The following is a 16,420-nucleotide window of genomic DNA, read 5'->3' on the forward strand; positions in this document are numbered from 1 at the left end:
AGAAACACTGATTAAAAAGGAAAAAGAAAAAAAAAGGAACTGGAATAAACGACACCTGACAGAAGTATAGATAAAACAGTGTCACTTGGGCTCATCTTGTACCACCTTTAGTGGATGAGTCACTAAGATGTGTTAAACGCTTTGAAGAGGAGCGGCCCCAGGTGGCTCAGCGGTTTAGCGCCACCTTTGGTCCAGCGCCTGACCCTGGATACCCAGGATGGAGTCCCACGTCGGGCTCCCTGCATGGAGCCTGCTTCTCCCTCTGCCTGCGTCTCTGCCTCTCTCTCTCTCTCTCTCTGTGTGTGTCTCTCATGAATAAATAAAATCTTTAAAAAATAAAAAAAAAAATAAATGCTTTGAAGAGGTGTTTGACATCTAAAAATGCTTTCTTAAACTAAGAACCTAATGTGGGATTGTTTTTGAACGGAGATATTACAGACAGCTTAGTTTATCACTCTATTGTGGTAAAATTAAGAAAGGTTTTGTTTGACCTATTATAAGACAAATGGGTTTTCTTTTTTTCTTTCTTTTTTTTTTTCTTTTTACAAATGGGTTTTCTAAGGGAAATCACCAAAGTTGTGATTTACCCGGAAATTCATGAAACAGCCACAGGTAATAACACTAATTTCTTAAAAGTAGCAAACTATAGATTGTTTGAAATAGACTTAATAGTTTTAATAAATGCTTTTAGTAACTGAAAGGAGAAAATATTTATGAGTAGTTTAGTTAGGAAAATATATGCAAAGAGCACCATCTTAGGGCTATAGAAACAAATCCTCTTATTACCAAGCTAAATGTTAATGGGTTTATTTTTGGTGCTGGTATTTTTTTTTTTTTTTTTAATGCTGACCGATCTTAACACACAGTCCATAATCTTAATGACCTATTTTTTAAGCATGGTTTGTGATTCTTAAATACAAAAACTAAAATGATCAACCTTACACTCAAGGAACATTCATCCACTGGTAAATAAAAGACAAGCATATAACTGCACTATAACATGACACATATTATAAAACAAATACACGCAGGGAAGCACAGAGGTTAGTGCCCAGGAAACCTTTCATAGAACTAGGTACATGTGAGCTGAGTACTTTCTACCCTCTCATCCTCCCTCCTTTCTCATTCATTGCATATGAAACTTTTTTCTTTAAGAACTTAGTAACAAATTTATTTTTCTAATTTTTCATTTTTATCTTAGCTAAATTACTTCTTGAGATTGAAATTAACAGAAAGCTGTGTCAACCAAGTACGCTCAGGAGAACTTCCAGTTTTCTGATAATTCCTAGCAGTCACAATCAACAAGCTGCTTAAAGAAAAGCTATCAAGCTCCCTTTTGCCTCTGGCTTCTAATTGTCTGTGATTTGCTCCGCAGCCTTCTGTAGACTCTACACATGCAATGAAGGACTAGACAAGGAACTATGGGATAATCACACTCAGCAATTTTGGCAAAAAATAAAAATATGGTATTGAGAAGCAGGTTCTATCTTATTTCACTGTTGTTACTGTAAAAAGTTACTACTGCAATTGTTAGAATCATCTTTCTGCTTTCACGTGTATTCTGAGGTGTTACTAATTCCATGTAGCTTGGCTAAAACCAGCTAAAATACCCTAGCGTATCTACCATCTGTGCATTTGTGTCAGAATGCCTTTGCACACCTTCTAAACTCTGACTTCCTAATACAGCAGCTTTGTATTGTAAGCTTGTAAACTTGACTTTCAGATATTTTCCAAAACTGATGGTAAAACATATATAGTAGGTAAAAACTTGGCTGTTAAAAATGAAGAGTAGAAAAAGACCAAATTTAATAGTTCAGAACCCATTTTATTTAAAGAGTGAGTAGTGGCTACTATTTCACTTTACCAGTATTACCATTTCTGACATCTTTGTTCACATTATCTTCTTTTGCTAATCTGTATAATCTCAATTTAGATAATACACTCTGGATAAACTAAAGGCTCAGGAACACCATAATTCCAGCTTGAAGACCCATATTTATATTAAGGGGTTCCAAGGAAATCACAGTTAATACGCAAACCACCACCCACCCCCTTCCTTGGTAGGTCTTCAGTCAATCATATTAACTCCTGACATTAGGTACTTCCTGGTACAAAGTGATACTCATTTATTACAAAAAGGAAAAGGTTATTACACAGATATTAGATAATGTCTTTATATTTTTCCACCTTTTAGTTGTGAGGGGAGAGGGGTGTATTAGACATATAACAAGTTTCCTTTTCTTCTGGGAAGAGAATTCTTAATTCTATGAAGTAGAATTCTATTATGAAGCAGTTGGTTTAAAAAAAAAAATCTTTGACAAACCAACACCAAGAACGGTCACGCTGAGCTTTGCCCACTGCATCCTGAGCCCCCAATACACCTCACTTCCCTTCCCCCTTTAATATTTAAATCCTTGCCACTCGTCCTTAAACCTGATCTCTAATGCCACCTGCTGTTGCAGTTATGTGTGCTCAAGAAGCAGCACCACTCTGCCTGAATATTATTCCTGCTTGACTTTTACTCCTGCATGAAAGACCAAGGTAGTTCACTATTAATAGGTCTGTAAAATAAAATTCAGGTACTATATCTTTGGTAAGATTTAACATTATAGATATAAATGACAGGGTTCCTACTAACTACAAATAATTCCAAATATCCCAAATAAAAAAAACTTATCAAAAAAGCAATTTTAACTTTAAAATGTTTCCTCTTTCGGGGCGCACCTGAGTGGCTCAGTGGTAGAGCGTGATCCCAGTCTTGGGATCAAGTCCCACATCGGGCTCCTTGCAGGGAGCCTACTTCTCCCCCTCTGCCTCTCATGAATAAATAAATCTTAAAAAAAAAAATTCCCCCTTCCTAAAAGGTACAGTGATATAAAGTACAACCAAAACATTTTTGAACTTTAAAAACAAAGAAGGGATCCCTGGGTGGCGCAGCGGTTTGGCGCCTGCCTTTGGCCCAGGGCGCGATCCTGGAGATCCGGGATCGAATCCCACGTCGGGCTTCCGGTGCATGGAGCCTGCTTCTCCCTCTGCCTGTGTCTCTGCCTCTCTCTCTCTCTCTCTGTGACTGTCATAAATAAATAAAAATTTAAAAAAAATAAATAAAAAAAAATAAAAACAAAGAAAAAAGTCCTTAAAAACAAATGTGCATGGTCACACAACTTTTAAAAATTTATGTTAGAAGCAACACTACATGGTTTGAAAATTAAAATACTTTGTAAGTCAGAACAGAGAAAAAAAACTTCAACCCAAGATTTCTTAAGAAACTGCAGACAAAAACTGAAGTGGAGTTTCCCTAAGTTTTGAGTACAAGAGAAAGCACAACATGTAAGTACCTCAACTAGGCCTTCATTCTGTTTTCTCAGGACTCACCTAAACTAAAGGGCTTTCAAATTCTTGTCCTATATCACAACTGACAATGTCTATAAGACATGCTATCTGTGCCTCTGCCCTTATTATTTACTTTGCCCCCAAAGCCCCTCTTTCTAGCAAATTCTAACAAAGATGTCAATACCTAATTCTGAATACAAACGTCTCTAATAAAGCTTTCCTCGCATATTCTCCTCCCACCTTCTCCCAACAATTCTGTGAATTCATAAATACTCTGTATTTTTGTGGAAGTTGTTATCACATGATAATAACCTGTTTAATGCACAGCATAGGCACTCAAATATTTTATGGAGAAATAAATCAAAGAACACTGTCAGGCTAGACAGAAATCATGTTCAAAATAAAGTGATATAAAATTTGATCTTCCTTTGTGAAAAGTATAAATATGAGTAATATAAGTAATGTGAGTAAAATATTAGTTCCTTAACCAGTTATCTAAAGTGTAATAGACATGGGCGGCTGGGTTGCTCTGACGGGTAAGCCTCTGACTCTTGATTTCGGCTTAGGTCATGATCTCAGGATCTTGACATTGAGCCCCACATCACACTCTGCACTGAGCATGCTTAGGATTCTCTCCCTCCTTCTACCTCTGTCCCACTCACCCATCCCCAGGTTGTACGCACTCTCTTTTCCTCACTCTCTGGAAAAAAAGAAAAAAAGAAAAGCCAAAATCTAGGTAGTATCTGGCCCACTTTTGCCCCAATTTCTTCTCAAAACAAGTGGGATTTGGGTGCAGCAAATTAAAAACTGCTAGGCAAATTAGCTATACTAAGCAAGAGCTGAGGTACTATTATTATTATCCGCATATTTTCTTATTAAAAAAAACATTAATCTATCAGTTCTGTAATTTAATAAAATCTCAGACCAACAGGACTTAATTAGAATACTTGGATTCATGTGGATTTTAATAACCTTCCATAAAAATAACTTCACTGAGGTTCAAAATTGCTTCTTCAATGAACTGTTTCCTAAAGAATCTATTACATTGGCACAGGCATTTCTTTTCCAAAGAGAAAACTATCTTTTGGAGGAAAATTATAATTAGCTCTGTAAATTTTATTTATAATCCACTGTGCTCATTAAATCCACTTAACTGGGCTAAAATGGCACCAAATAAACTATTCACCAGCAAAATGGTAGTCAACATAGTACTAGAGGTCAATGCTCTGCGACCTAAATGGTAATCAGGGTAGAGCAGTATTGAAATAGACCCTCATCTCTTTAAGCTCAAACAAGTTTGCTTGAATCACCCGCTACAGGAAACATGTATTTTATTTTTCATTTGTCACAAAAGTACCTTTTTTGCGGCTTAGTATCCTAAGCAAACTAAGATCATGTATAATTACACATACATGCTACACAATTTCATAATTGAAATTTTGTTTAAATGCTAGAAAGGAAGGAACATTACCTCTTCTTTTAAGTTCGTGTGTAATAAATGTAGGTAAATATGACTTCCAACTCTACTCTCACTTTCTAGCATGCTGCTATGGAAGAACAAATAGTCCATTCTGACAACTTATGAAATGACACAGACACTATATGAAGTGGCAAATAACAAAACCCAAAGTTTTACAGGAATTTTTTTTAAGATATTATTTATTTATTTTAGAGAGAGAAAGTGCACGTGCAGGGAGTGGAAGGAGGGGCCGAAGGAGAAGGAGTAGCAGACTCCCTGCTGAGCTCCAGGAGAGACTCAATCTCCAGAGGACTAAGGGAGCTGAATCAAGAGTCAGATGCTTAACTGACTGAGCCACCCAGGTGTCCCCAGCCATTTATATTTTTTAATGACGGAGGAGGGGGACATATGTATTTGCCTGTATATACATATCTGTGGGAGATATTAAAGACACTGATGTTGGAGTTATCATCCTAGAAGATTCTTTGCACCAAGTTTGGTTCCAAAACAAGTAGTTCTTAATGTGGTATTACTTTCCAAGTGTAAATGTAAACCTGAAAATGCATTCAATATACACATCAGTTTTCTTCATTTTGATTGAGAAATGGCTATTCTGCTTGACCAGTTATCGCAGTCAGTAAGGGGTTATCACAAGATCGTCTAAAAGGGGATTCTGAAATAGAATTACTCAGAGGGGGAGAAGGATAATGATGGTAACACTATTTCATTGTTTCCCCCTTTTATCTCTTAAATTCTGAATCACAGGAGTCTATTACCTAATCAAATTAATATTTTCTGGTCCAATATCCATACTATTACGCATGACATTTAATTTACTTATGGGGGGGGAGGGGTAGAGGGAAAAGGTGACAGCATCATCTATGTACACACATCACAAAGCCAGATGTGGGTCTCAATCTTTCAACCTTGAGATCATGACCTGAGCTAAAATCAAGAGTTGGATGCTTAATTCACTGAGCCATCCAGGTGCCTCTACACATGACATTTTTTATAACAGCTTCCCATGTCCAAAGTATCCCTTGCTATCTGAATTAGTTTCTGAATTCAGAGACCATGTTCAGGGTGAGATGGATACCTGAAAATCTCTCACTTAAACAGAAGAGCTAAAATGATAAAGCCCTGAAGAAAACATAGAAGAAAATCTTCAAGAATTTGGATTTGACAGTGATTTCTTAGATGGGACACCAAAAACACAGGCAATAGAATAAAAAACAGACCAAGTAGTTCATCAAAACCCCAAACCCTTGTGCATAAGAGGACACTGTCAAGAGAATGAGAAGACAATCCACACAGGGGGAGTGAATATTCCCAAGTCTTACACAGAATGTATAAAGAACCCCGTAAACTCACCAACAAAAAAAGCAGCACAATTCAAAAAGTGCTATACCAATTTACTCAACATCAGCAGTGAAAGAGAGAGCCTATTTCCCTAGATTCCTGCCAACACTGAATTACTATCATTATTAGGATGAAATTTTTTAGTTTTGCCAAAATGTATTATAGAAAGTTAAGTCTCAAAATCATTGAAACATAAACCAAGTATGCCTTCACATCAAGTACACAGCATTGTAAGTCAATTATATCTTTAAATACATATTAAATTTTAAAAACATATTAAATAAACACATTACAAATACATTAAATACAGAATTAGGATCCTTAAAATTTATGATATAACTTTATTTAAAACGACTTTATTTACTTGACAAAGAGCACACAGACAAGCAGGGGGAGAGGCAGAGGCAGAGGGAAAAGACTCCCCACTGAGCAGAGAGCCTGATTCCGGGCTTGATCCAGGACTCTGGGATCACCACCCAAGCTGAAGGCCGATGCCACCTAAGTACCCTTATAATATAACTTTAAATAAAAGACATTAAAAGAGCATCATCTCCTAATATTTTCTCAAAAGAATGAACCTCAAACTTCAATTATTAATATGCCAGTCTTTTTTTTTAATATGCCAGTTTTTAAACAATGAATTGAAATTTTTCATAAATTAGTGAAATATTTGAAGTATGTCACATAATTCAAGAAAAGGGAAAATTTCACTCATGGAATGGAACCTGGGTTTTGTTTTTACATTTTTTTTTAAAGATTTTATTTATTCATGAGAGACAGAGAGAGAGAGAGAGAGAGAGAGAGAGAGAGGCAGAGACACAGGCAGAGGGAGAAGCAGGCTCTATGTAGGGAGCCCGATGTGGGACTCAATCCCGGGACTCCAGGATCACGCCCTGGGCTGAAGGCAGGCGCTAAACCGCTGAGCCACTCAGGGATCACTGGGTTTTGTTTTTAAAAATCACATAAACAGTTTTAAAAAAAATTATATAAACAGTTAATAATCATTCAATACTAATCATGACAGCAAATAATTTATTTTTTTTCAGAGGGTCTTGTTTTTGCTCTCTGACTATTGCCAAAAGAAAAATTCTACAGAGACAAAATATATGATCTATATTTGTTTTTACTAGTAATGTAAGGCTTAATATTTGCTTTATTTTTTATTTTATTTTTTTAGGGAGAGGGAAAGGCAGAGAATCTTAAGCAGGCTCCATGCCCAGCACAGAGCTGAACATGGGGCTCAAGCTCACAACCCTGAGATCATGACCTGAACTGAAATCAAGAGTCAGACACTTAACTGACTGAACCACACAGGCATCCTATAATAATTGCTCTAAAAGCAGCACTAACAAAAACCCAACTACTTTTGAAGAATTGGGGGTACATGTTTCAGTTACATTTGGTAAAGCCTTGTTTTAAAATAAAGCCCCCCCCCCCAAAAAAATAATAAAATAAAAGCCCCAACATGCCTCATAATATTCCATCTTTCCCTTCTTGGCCAAGGATACTTAATCTTTTTACAGTCATGAACTCCTCTAAGAAGCTGGTGAGAGCTATGTAAAAAATGTACCCAAACAAACACAGAACTCTGTACAGACTGTCAGGTTGCCTTGTGAGGACAACCACACATACCCGCACCTTCCCAGGGACCAAAGGTTGTGAAGCCGGACATCAGGCTATAAGGAAAAGAAAATATTCACAGGAACCTGTCACAAGCCAGATGCTTTATATAAATTTAATTCCGTATACAACCATTGAAGATAATAGGCATTTATAGTCCCACACTATAAAGAGAAGGCCAAGGCTGAGTAAGATAAACCCAATTGTCTGTGTGTAGTTTATTTAGCTTGGGTTCTAAAAAAAAAAAAAAAAAAAAAAAAAATTGGGTTCTGATTCCACAGCCCATCCTCTTTCCATTACTTCTGAAGCACTAATTCAGAAGTTACTAATATATCCAACATCCTATGCTAAAGTAGCTGTCTGAAAAATAAATACCAACTTAATCACTAGCAGTTCTGTAACCTTCTATCAGAAACCACAGATTATATTCTATTTAAAAACAAGATATATGGATATAAACCACCTGTGTATTGAGAGTAAATATGTACTGTGAAATCATCGAAGTACAAACCTCATCATTAGCATGGAGTATTAAAAAAAAAACTATAGAAAGATTACTAAAGACAATCATACTGAAGACTTCTATAGCTGTAGAAGATAAGCTGTAACATTGTTTCAAAGGAAAAGGTCTAGATAAAAATCTTTGCCAATCAACCTTATGAAAATCCTTGAGGTCAGCAGGAACAGATATTCCCCTCTGAGAGATGAGGAAAATAGGGCTCAGACGAGGTTAATCAATTTAGAAAAGATTCATCCCATTCATTTTTTCAAGAACTGGTACAATACCCATTTTTTCTTGGCTTGTAATCTAACTCATTCGCAGTTCATTTTATCAACAAAACATCCCAAGCTACTTCATATGTCTATGATCTTTGAAGAATAGCAACTATTAAAAATTTGTGGATGCTACAGCAATTTGGAGAAAAACAAAAGTGCCTGTATCATTAAGGTTTCTGGTAACATGTAAAAAGCACATGAATTTGATGTTAAGGAATTAACAGTAAAAATCAAGTTATTTCATGCAGTCAGGAATATTCCAAAATTTTAGCCAGAGTGTTAAGTCAATTCTTTCTACCTAGATTCATTGTTTTACTTATATATGCATATAATTTAAGTATGCATGTGGGCCTGTATGGTACCCATCACCTGAAATTAGATATTATATGAAATGGCTAAAACTTGTGGTCAACACATGACCTAAAATAAATTTAGTATCTTTACTACAGAGTAAATAGGGTTAAGAAAAATCAGTTATTATATTTGGATAGCCTATGAGAAAGAAGGGATGGGGACGATTTTTAATGTATCAACTTGCTTTATGAGGAGTGACAGGAATTAATCCTTGTATTAAACAATTCATTGTACAAAAGCTTTCAACATATGGCATGCCTGAGTGGCTCAGTTAAACATCTGACTCCTGATTTTGGCTTAGGTCATGATGTCAGGGCTATGAGATGGAGCCTTGCTTAAGATTCTCTCTCTCTCTCTCTCCCTCTGCCCCTCCCCTAACTCCTCACTCTCTCCCATCTTCTATTAAAAAACAAAACAAAACAAAACAAAAAAAAAAACAAAACAAAACAAACAAGAAAACCCAAAAACAAAATGGAACAAAAAACGCACAAAAGCTTTCAACATATGTTAATAAACTGGATCCCTATAACCACCTCAAAAGACAGGTGGTATTATAATCATTAAACATCTTTGAGCCTCAATTTCTTCCCTGTTAATCTGTCTAGTAAATAAGAAGGTGAGATTCAAATCTAGGTTTCCTGATTACAAACCCAGTATTCTTTCCCAACGCCATGTAGTAGTAACAACATAGGTATATCCCATTTCAAACGCCTGCTATAAAAACACAAAATGCATACATGGTCACCCTGCCATGCAAGCCCTAGACAAGCCTCAGAGCCTGTTGTAGTCTCAAAAAAAAAAAAAAAAAAAAGGCTTTTTGGAGATAATACAGAGATTAAACTCAAACTTCCATAATAAGTATCAAGGTTAAATAAAAAGTCCATATAGAGAAATCCTCGGATCCCCAATGAGCACAAGGTGCTGGCAATTGTACTCACCCGTCTTGAAGGACAGTGCTCATCCTTCTCCTCTGTCATCTTCCCACCTTTAAGTGCTTTCCTTGGGTGCTTGATAGTTGTTTTTATGGCAGGTCGACATACATAGTTCTCCAAGTTTTTTGGAGGTTTTTTAGTTCTCTTAGCCTGAAGGCCAATTTTCAATTTTAAGTTTCCCTCTGAAAAGTTTGTTTCTTTCACTGAAAACTGTTGCTGTGCATCAGTCAAACCATCCTCCTTCCCTGCTTCGCTGTTTCTGTCCCGATTCCACTTGCGAAGGTCCTCTTCCTCTTTCGTGTTGCTCTCTAGCTCTCCTTCTCTCTTGCTGACCACTGTGCCGGTACCAAGGGCAGAGGGACTCTTCCTTGAAAATCCTTCCGAGTCAGAACCCAATCCTAACATAGCAGTATTTCTAGGGTCCATCACAAGTGTCTGTTATTGCCAAAGAAGCTTATGAAAATTTTACAGAACTGTGTTCCATAAAAAACAGGGATCTCCAAAACTTGCATCCAGCATCTCTTTCTCTGCAGGATAAACCATAACAAATATTCATCAGAATAGAAGCAACTACTGATTAATATGAGAAATAGGTATAAGGGGAGAGGGACAAGGAGGCCAAGAAGAACCCCAAATCACAGTTAAAACCAAAATATAGTACAAAATGAATTTAATATAGTTATAAATAAACTTAAAATTTTTAGAGTAAGATTATTCTACAGATATCATTAAACAGGCTATAGTGATACATGTTAGGAATTGGTTTTGCGCTCCATTTATAAGGCTTTTCAGGTTAGGACTCTTTTTTTAAAAAAATTATTTATTTATTAATTCACGAGAGAGAAACAGAAAGAGGCAGAGACATAGGCAGAGGAAGAAGCAGACTTCCTGCGGGTAGGCTGATGTGGGACTCGATCCCAGGACCCCGGATCACGCCCTGAGCCAAAGGCAGACGCTCAACTACTGAGCGACCCAGGTGCCCCCAGATGAGGACTCTTAGGCAAGAATTCTTTGCTGCTGGTGTACAATTCAACTCTGAATTCATACACTCACTCATTCATTCAAATATATTTCTGGGCTCCTATCATGTGTCAGGCATTGTATAATAATCTGGTAATACAGTACTTGGCAAAACAGACCCAGTTCCTAAATTTACAAGCCTTATACTCTAGTGAGAAAGACAAATACTAAAAAATTGTTTTACAAATCATTTATAACAATTGTTATAAAAATTCTGAAAACCACAAATTTAATCTTACAAGTTTTCCTAATAGCAAATAGTCAGTGGACATTTTAATTCCCCAAATTCGTACTTTTCCTAAATCATAAAATATTTTTAAACAAGCAAATTATTATTTTCAACAGATGTACACCTTACCTTTAGAGAATCTAAATAATCTAAAAAAAATAATCTACACAGGGCAAACTTCTTCTCATAAAGATCCTCAGGAAACCAGATTACCATATAATCAAAAGGCTGACTAGCCAATACAAAACCAAAACAATTCACTATTCTTGAGGATTGACAGACTAGTCTATTCTAAATACTCGATCCCGGGACCAGGATCATGCCCTGAGCCAAAGACAAACGCTCAACTGCTGAGCCACCCAGGCGTCCTGAAGATCCTATTCCTTAGAACATTCCATTTATGAAACTATGTATATTTCATAGTTTAAACTATGAACCTTAAGACATTTCTGTACAACAAGATTATAAAATTCTCAAAGACAAAGATCATGTAACTCACAATTTCTACAAGGAATGTAAGTAAAATGCATTAACCTGATGACTGGCAATACAGCAAGGGTTTGATAGAAGATACCAACAATTAGTTATTATTACGAATAATAGCAGTTAGCAGTATATTAAGTACTTGACAAATACTGGCCAATGACTCAACTCTTCAGTTTGTTCCTACTCTTTTCAGTCACAAGGATAATCTTCCAATCAGCTGACAATTCTTGCTGTCTACTGCTTCACAGATTAACATTTCACAATAGTTTTCAAGGCTTTTCATAATCCAGCTCTTAAGTATTATTCAACCTTGTTGGTCCTTACTTCCTAACACATCCCCTATAATGTTGTCAATTCAGTTTCCCTTACCATCCCTAACAAATCAAGTTCATTTCTGCTTCTGTGCCATGTGCTTTCCTTCCCTCCAAAAGTACAAAGTCCTGTTTTATCCACGATGGGTTCAAATCCTGAAATTTAAAACTCAGAGAACCACAAGATTTTTCCTAACTCACTAGTGACAAAATCTGACCAGATCTGATCTGGATCCATTTGGTCTTAATTACCACAATTTTCGTGAATAGTCATACATTTTAATGTAAAAGTATTAATGTGCTTGATGAAGGAGTGCTACTCTAAGCATCACTACATTGTCTTTCTAAAAGTAAAAAAAATGTAGTAGGTGGGGGGATGGGGTAACTGGGTGACAGGCACTGAGGAGGGCACCTGACGGGAGGAGCACTGGGTGTCATACTATATGTTGGCAAATAGAACTTGAATAAAATAAAAATAAAACACACACACACACACACACACACAAAATAGAACCAAAAAATCCAAACTTTTGTATGATGGTTTGTGGACGTCTAGTCTCACACTTATTTTTAATTAAGCTTGCACTGACCAGATCCTTCCCTAAATACCTATTATCCATATAGGATCACAATTTGAGTAATCAGTTTTTTTTCTTGCTCCACATATGTCAACCACATCTCCAAATAAGATTATAGTTACAGTGTAAGTTTCATGAGGGTAGGGACCTCTTCTGGCTTGTTCCCCACTGTTTCCCCAGCATCCAGAACAATGAGCAGCACATATATTAGTACCCAATAAATAGCTGAATGAATTTTAAGGCCCCCATAGCTTCTAACATAATGTCTGGCATGTAGAAAATGTCTCTCCTTTCTTTTCTTTTCAAGTATTTTATTTATTCATGAGAGACACACAGAGGCAGAGACACAGGCAGAGGGAGAAGCAGGCTCCATGCACAGAGCCCAATGTGGGACTCAATCCCGGGACTCCAGGATCACACCCCGAGTGAAAGGCAGACACTCAACCACCGAACCACCCAGGCATCCCTCTCTTTTCATATATGATTTCATCTTGTGTTAGAATGAGAGTCCCATATACAAATTTTTTCTTTTTTTCGTATATGTTTATTATATGTATTTTATAGAGGTGGTTTTCAACAAATTCACAATATCTTAATTGTACCAGTCACAGCTTCAAAATTATGTCTTCTACCTCTTCTCTGTACCATCAAAGCTGGTGTAAGGAAAACAATCAGGTTCACTGATCTCATTTTACATTCCTTTAAAAAAAAAAAAAAAAGATTTTATTTATTCATGAGAGACACACACAGAGAGAGAGAGAGAGAGGCAGAGACACAGGCAGAGGGAGAAGCAGGCTTCATTCAAGAAGCCTGATGTGGGACTCGATCCCAGATTCATGAATCATGCCCTGAGGCAGACGCTCAACCACTGAGCCACCCAGGCGTCCCTCATTTTACATTCCTAAATGCTAACCTCAACTGGGCCTTTAGTGCTAAAACGTGTTTCCCTAACCCACCACTCTCCTATACAACTACTTCAAGTTGGCTCCACCCTCACTGACTTTGCTTCCAATCTGATGAAGGCAGTAGAAACAATCAGAAGACAACTGCCACAGGCTTCCACTATACTGCATACCTACGCACCTCCTGGTGTCTGCTCCTATAGATTCTGCCTTCCCTACTATCAGAATATACTGGGGTGCCTGGGTGGCTCAGTCAGTTTAGCATCTGACTCTTGGTCTCAGCTCAGGTTTTAATATCAGGGTCATGAGTTCAAGCCCCAAGCTGGGCTCCACACTAGGTGTAGAGACAATTAAAGAAATATCTATATTTATACATCTCCAACCCCACCACTTGAGCACTGAATCCTATCCACCTTGCCTTCTCAAGAGCTTTATTTGGGCAACCTATCCTTTCTCCCTTGCAACATCCATTTCTCATTTTTCCTCTGGATGATGCCTATCAGCATGAAAACACAGTACAATATTTCTCATCTAAGAAAACTCTTGACCCCGTATCTTCTACCAGCTTCCCATTTCTCTGTCCCTGCCCCGTACTACAAAACTTCTTCAAAGAGTAATAGTCCATTCTCACCATCTCTAAATCCTTGTCTTTTTTCTCTGGAATGCACTGATCACACTTCTACCACCATCTCTCCACAGAAAGTGCTGGTCAAGGTCACCAATGAACTCAACACTGCTAAGTACACCAGTGAGTTCTTAGTTGTCCACACAACCTAGCTATAGAATGTGACACAGTAGAACAGCCCCTTTGAGGGCAGGAACCATAAGTTATCTCTGCACAAACTTCCAAGAGCCCTCTCTGGATTCTTCTGCCTTACTGGCTAATCAACCTCAGTCTCCTTTGCTAGTTTTTTCTTTTCTCCCCAAACTTTAAACACTGGAGCACCCCAGGGTATGCTCTTCTGTTGCCTATCTACTACATCTATTTGCTACATAAACCAAATCTAATCTTCTGGCCTTAAATTCTATCTAACATTATTGATTCAAAAATTTCTATCATAGGCACCAACACCTTTCTCAAACTTTAGACTCCTATACTCTAAATGCCTACTTGACACAATGCCTAGATGTCTACTGGTTAGACACCGCAAACTTAGCATGTCTAAAACCAATTCATCTTCTCCCTCATCCCCCCATGTGCTCATCCCACAGGCTGCCTCATCTCAATAAATAAATGCAACTCCAGCTAGAAGTATTTAGACTAAAAATTCCTAATCACGGGATCCCTGGGTGGCGCAGCGATTTGGCGCCTGCCTTTGGCCCGGGGCGCGATTCTGGAGACCCGGGATCGAATCCCATGTCGGGCTTCCGATACATGGAGCTTCTCCCTCTGCCTGTGTCTCTGCCTCTCTCTCTCTCTGTGTGACTGTCATAAATAAATAAAAATAAAAAAAAATTCCTAATCACCCTTAATTCCTTTCTCTTGCCTCACATGTCCATTTAGTCGGCAAAGTCTTCCTTACCTTTGAAATACATGGACAACCTATTTCCTGCTAATTTGACCACTACCACTCAGATCCAAGTAATAACATCTCACCTGGTCTACTGCAAAAGTCTTCACTGGCTCCTTGCTTCAGCCCTTTGTAGCTCTCTACAGTCTTCTCAACACAGCAGCCAGGTGATCCTTCTAAAGCTCGTATCAGATCATCTCACTCCTCTGCTCAACACCCTTTCAATGGCTTCCCATCTCACTCAAAGCAGAAGTCAAAGTCCTTACAATGGTCTAAAGGCCCTATTTTACTCTGGCATACAATCCTCTCTACCTCCTTTCCATCTATTACCAAAAACTTCACTTAGTTCCAAGAAGGGGGGCACGGGTCTCCTTCTGTTTCTCAAGTAAAGAAAAATACTCCTACGCCCTTTGCAATTATTATTCTGCTTGATGAGAATTCTCTTTCCGCAGACAACTGCATGGTTTGCTCTTTCATGTCCTTCACATGTTTGCCTAAACGTAACCTTACAGAACAGACAATCCCTGACAGTCTTTTGTAAAACAGAAAAACACTCATCTCACCATCTTCTCCTAACACTCTGTCCTGTTTTATTTTTCTACATGACTCTTCTCACCATCTGATGTACAATGTAATTATTGTTGATATCTTTCCATTGGGATGTAAAATCCACCAGGAAATAGATTTTTGTCAGTTTAGTTCAATGTAATGTCCTAGCACCTAGAACTGTATCTGGCATATAAGAGGTGTTCAATAATTATTTGAATTAATGGCATGTTTCTTGTGTGATATATATATATATATATTTTTAAAGATTTTACTTATTTGACAGAGAAAGAGAGCACAAGTAGGGGGAGTAGCAGGCAGAGGGAGAGGGAGAAGCAGACTCCCCACTGAACAGGGAGCCTGATGCAATGTGGGACTCGATTCCAGGACCCTAGGATCATGACCTGAGCCCAAGGCAGATGCTTAACTACTAAGCTATTCAGGCGCCCCTACATTACTAGCTTTAATATGTTCCTTTTCTAGTTCTTTTCTCCCCTTTTTTCTTAAATCTTCTTTCTTGTTTCTTACTTAAGTAGGCTCCATGTCCAGAGTGGAATCCAACATAAGTCTTGAACTCACGACCCTGAGGTCAAGAGTCAAACACTTGGGGCACCAGGGTGGCTCAGCTGATCAAACATCTGACTCTTGATTTCAGCTCAGGTCTTGAGATCAAGCCTTACATCTGGCTCCAAGCTCAGGCTGCTGACAATTCACCCCCTTTCCTTCTGTCCCTCTCCTTGTTCTCTGCCTCTCTGACATTGTCTCTCTAAAATACATAAATCTTAAAAAAAAAAAAAAAAAAAAAAAGTTGAACACTTAACTGAGCCCCCCAGGCACATGTTTTAATTTTTAATACCCATCTTAGGCTCATGGGTGGTTCAGCTGGTGAAGCATCTGCATTCAGGTCATGATTCTGATCCCTGCTCAGCAGGGAGCCTGCTCCTCCCTCTATCTCTGCCACTCCCTTGCTATGCTCACTCTTGCAATCTCTCTGTCAAATAAA

At 37.9% G+C, this 16,420-nt stretch overlaps 1 protein-coding gene across 8 annotated transcripts in view; it reads right to left on the bottom strand.

Moving 5' to 3' along the window:
- Positions 1-16,420, bottom strand: part of ASH1L (ASH1 like histone lysine methyltransferase) — a 173,686-nt gene that overhangs the window by 137,174 nt on the left and 20,092 nt on the right. For all 8 annotated transcript variants that reach the window (XM_072733565.1, XM_072733562.1, XM_072733566.1 and 5 more), the window contains one exon: positions 9,841-10,361. In XM_072733565.1, coding sequence (XP_072589666.1) covers positions 9,841-10,260 — 420 coding nt within the window. In that variant the 5' untranslated portion in view covers positions 10,261-10,361. The remainder of the gene's footprint in view (positions 1-9,840; positions 10,362-16,420) is intronic.

This window comes from Vulpes vulpes, chromosome 13, assembly GCF_048418805.1.
Source record: "Vulpes vulpes isolate BD-2025 chromosome 13, VulVul3, whole genome shotgun sequence".
In the NCBI taxonomy this organism is placed as follows: domain Eukaryota; kingdom Metazoa; phylum Chordata; class Mammalia; order Carnivora; family Canidae; genus Vulpes; species Vulpes vulpes.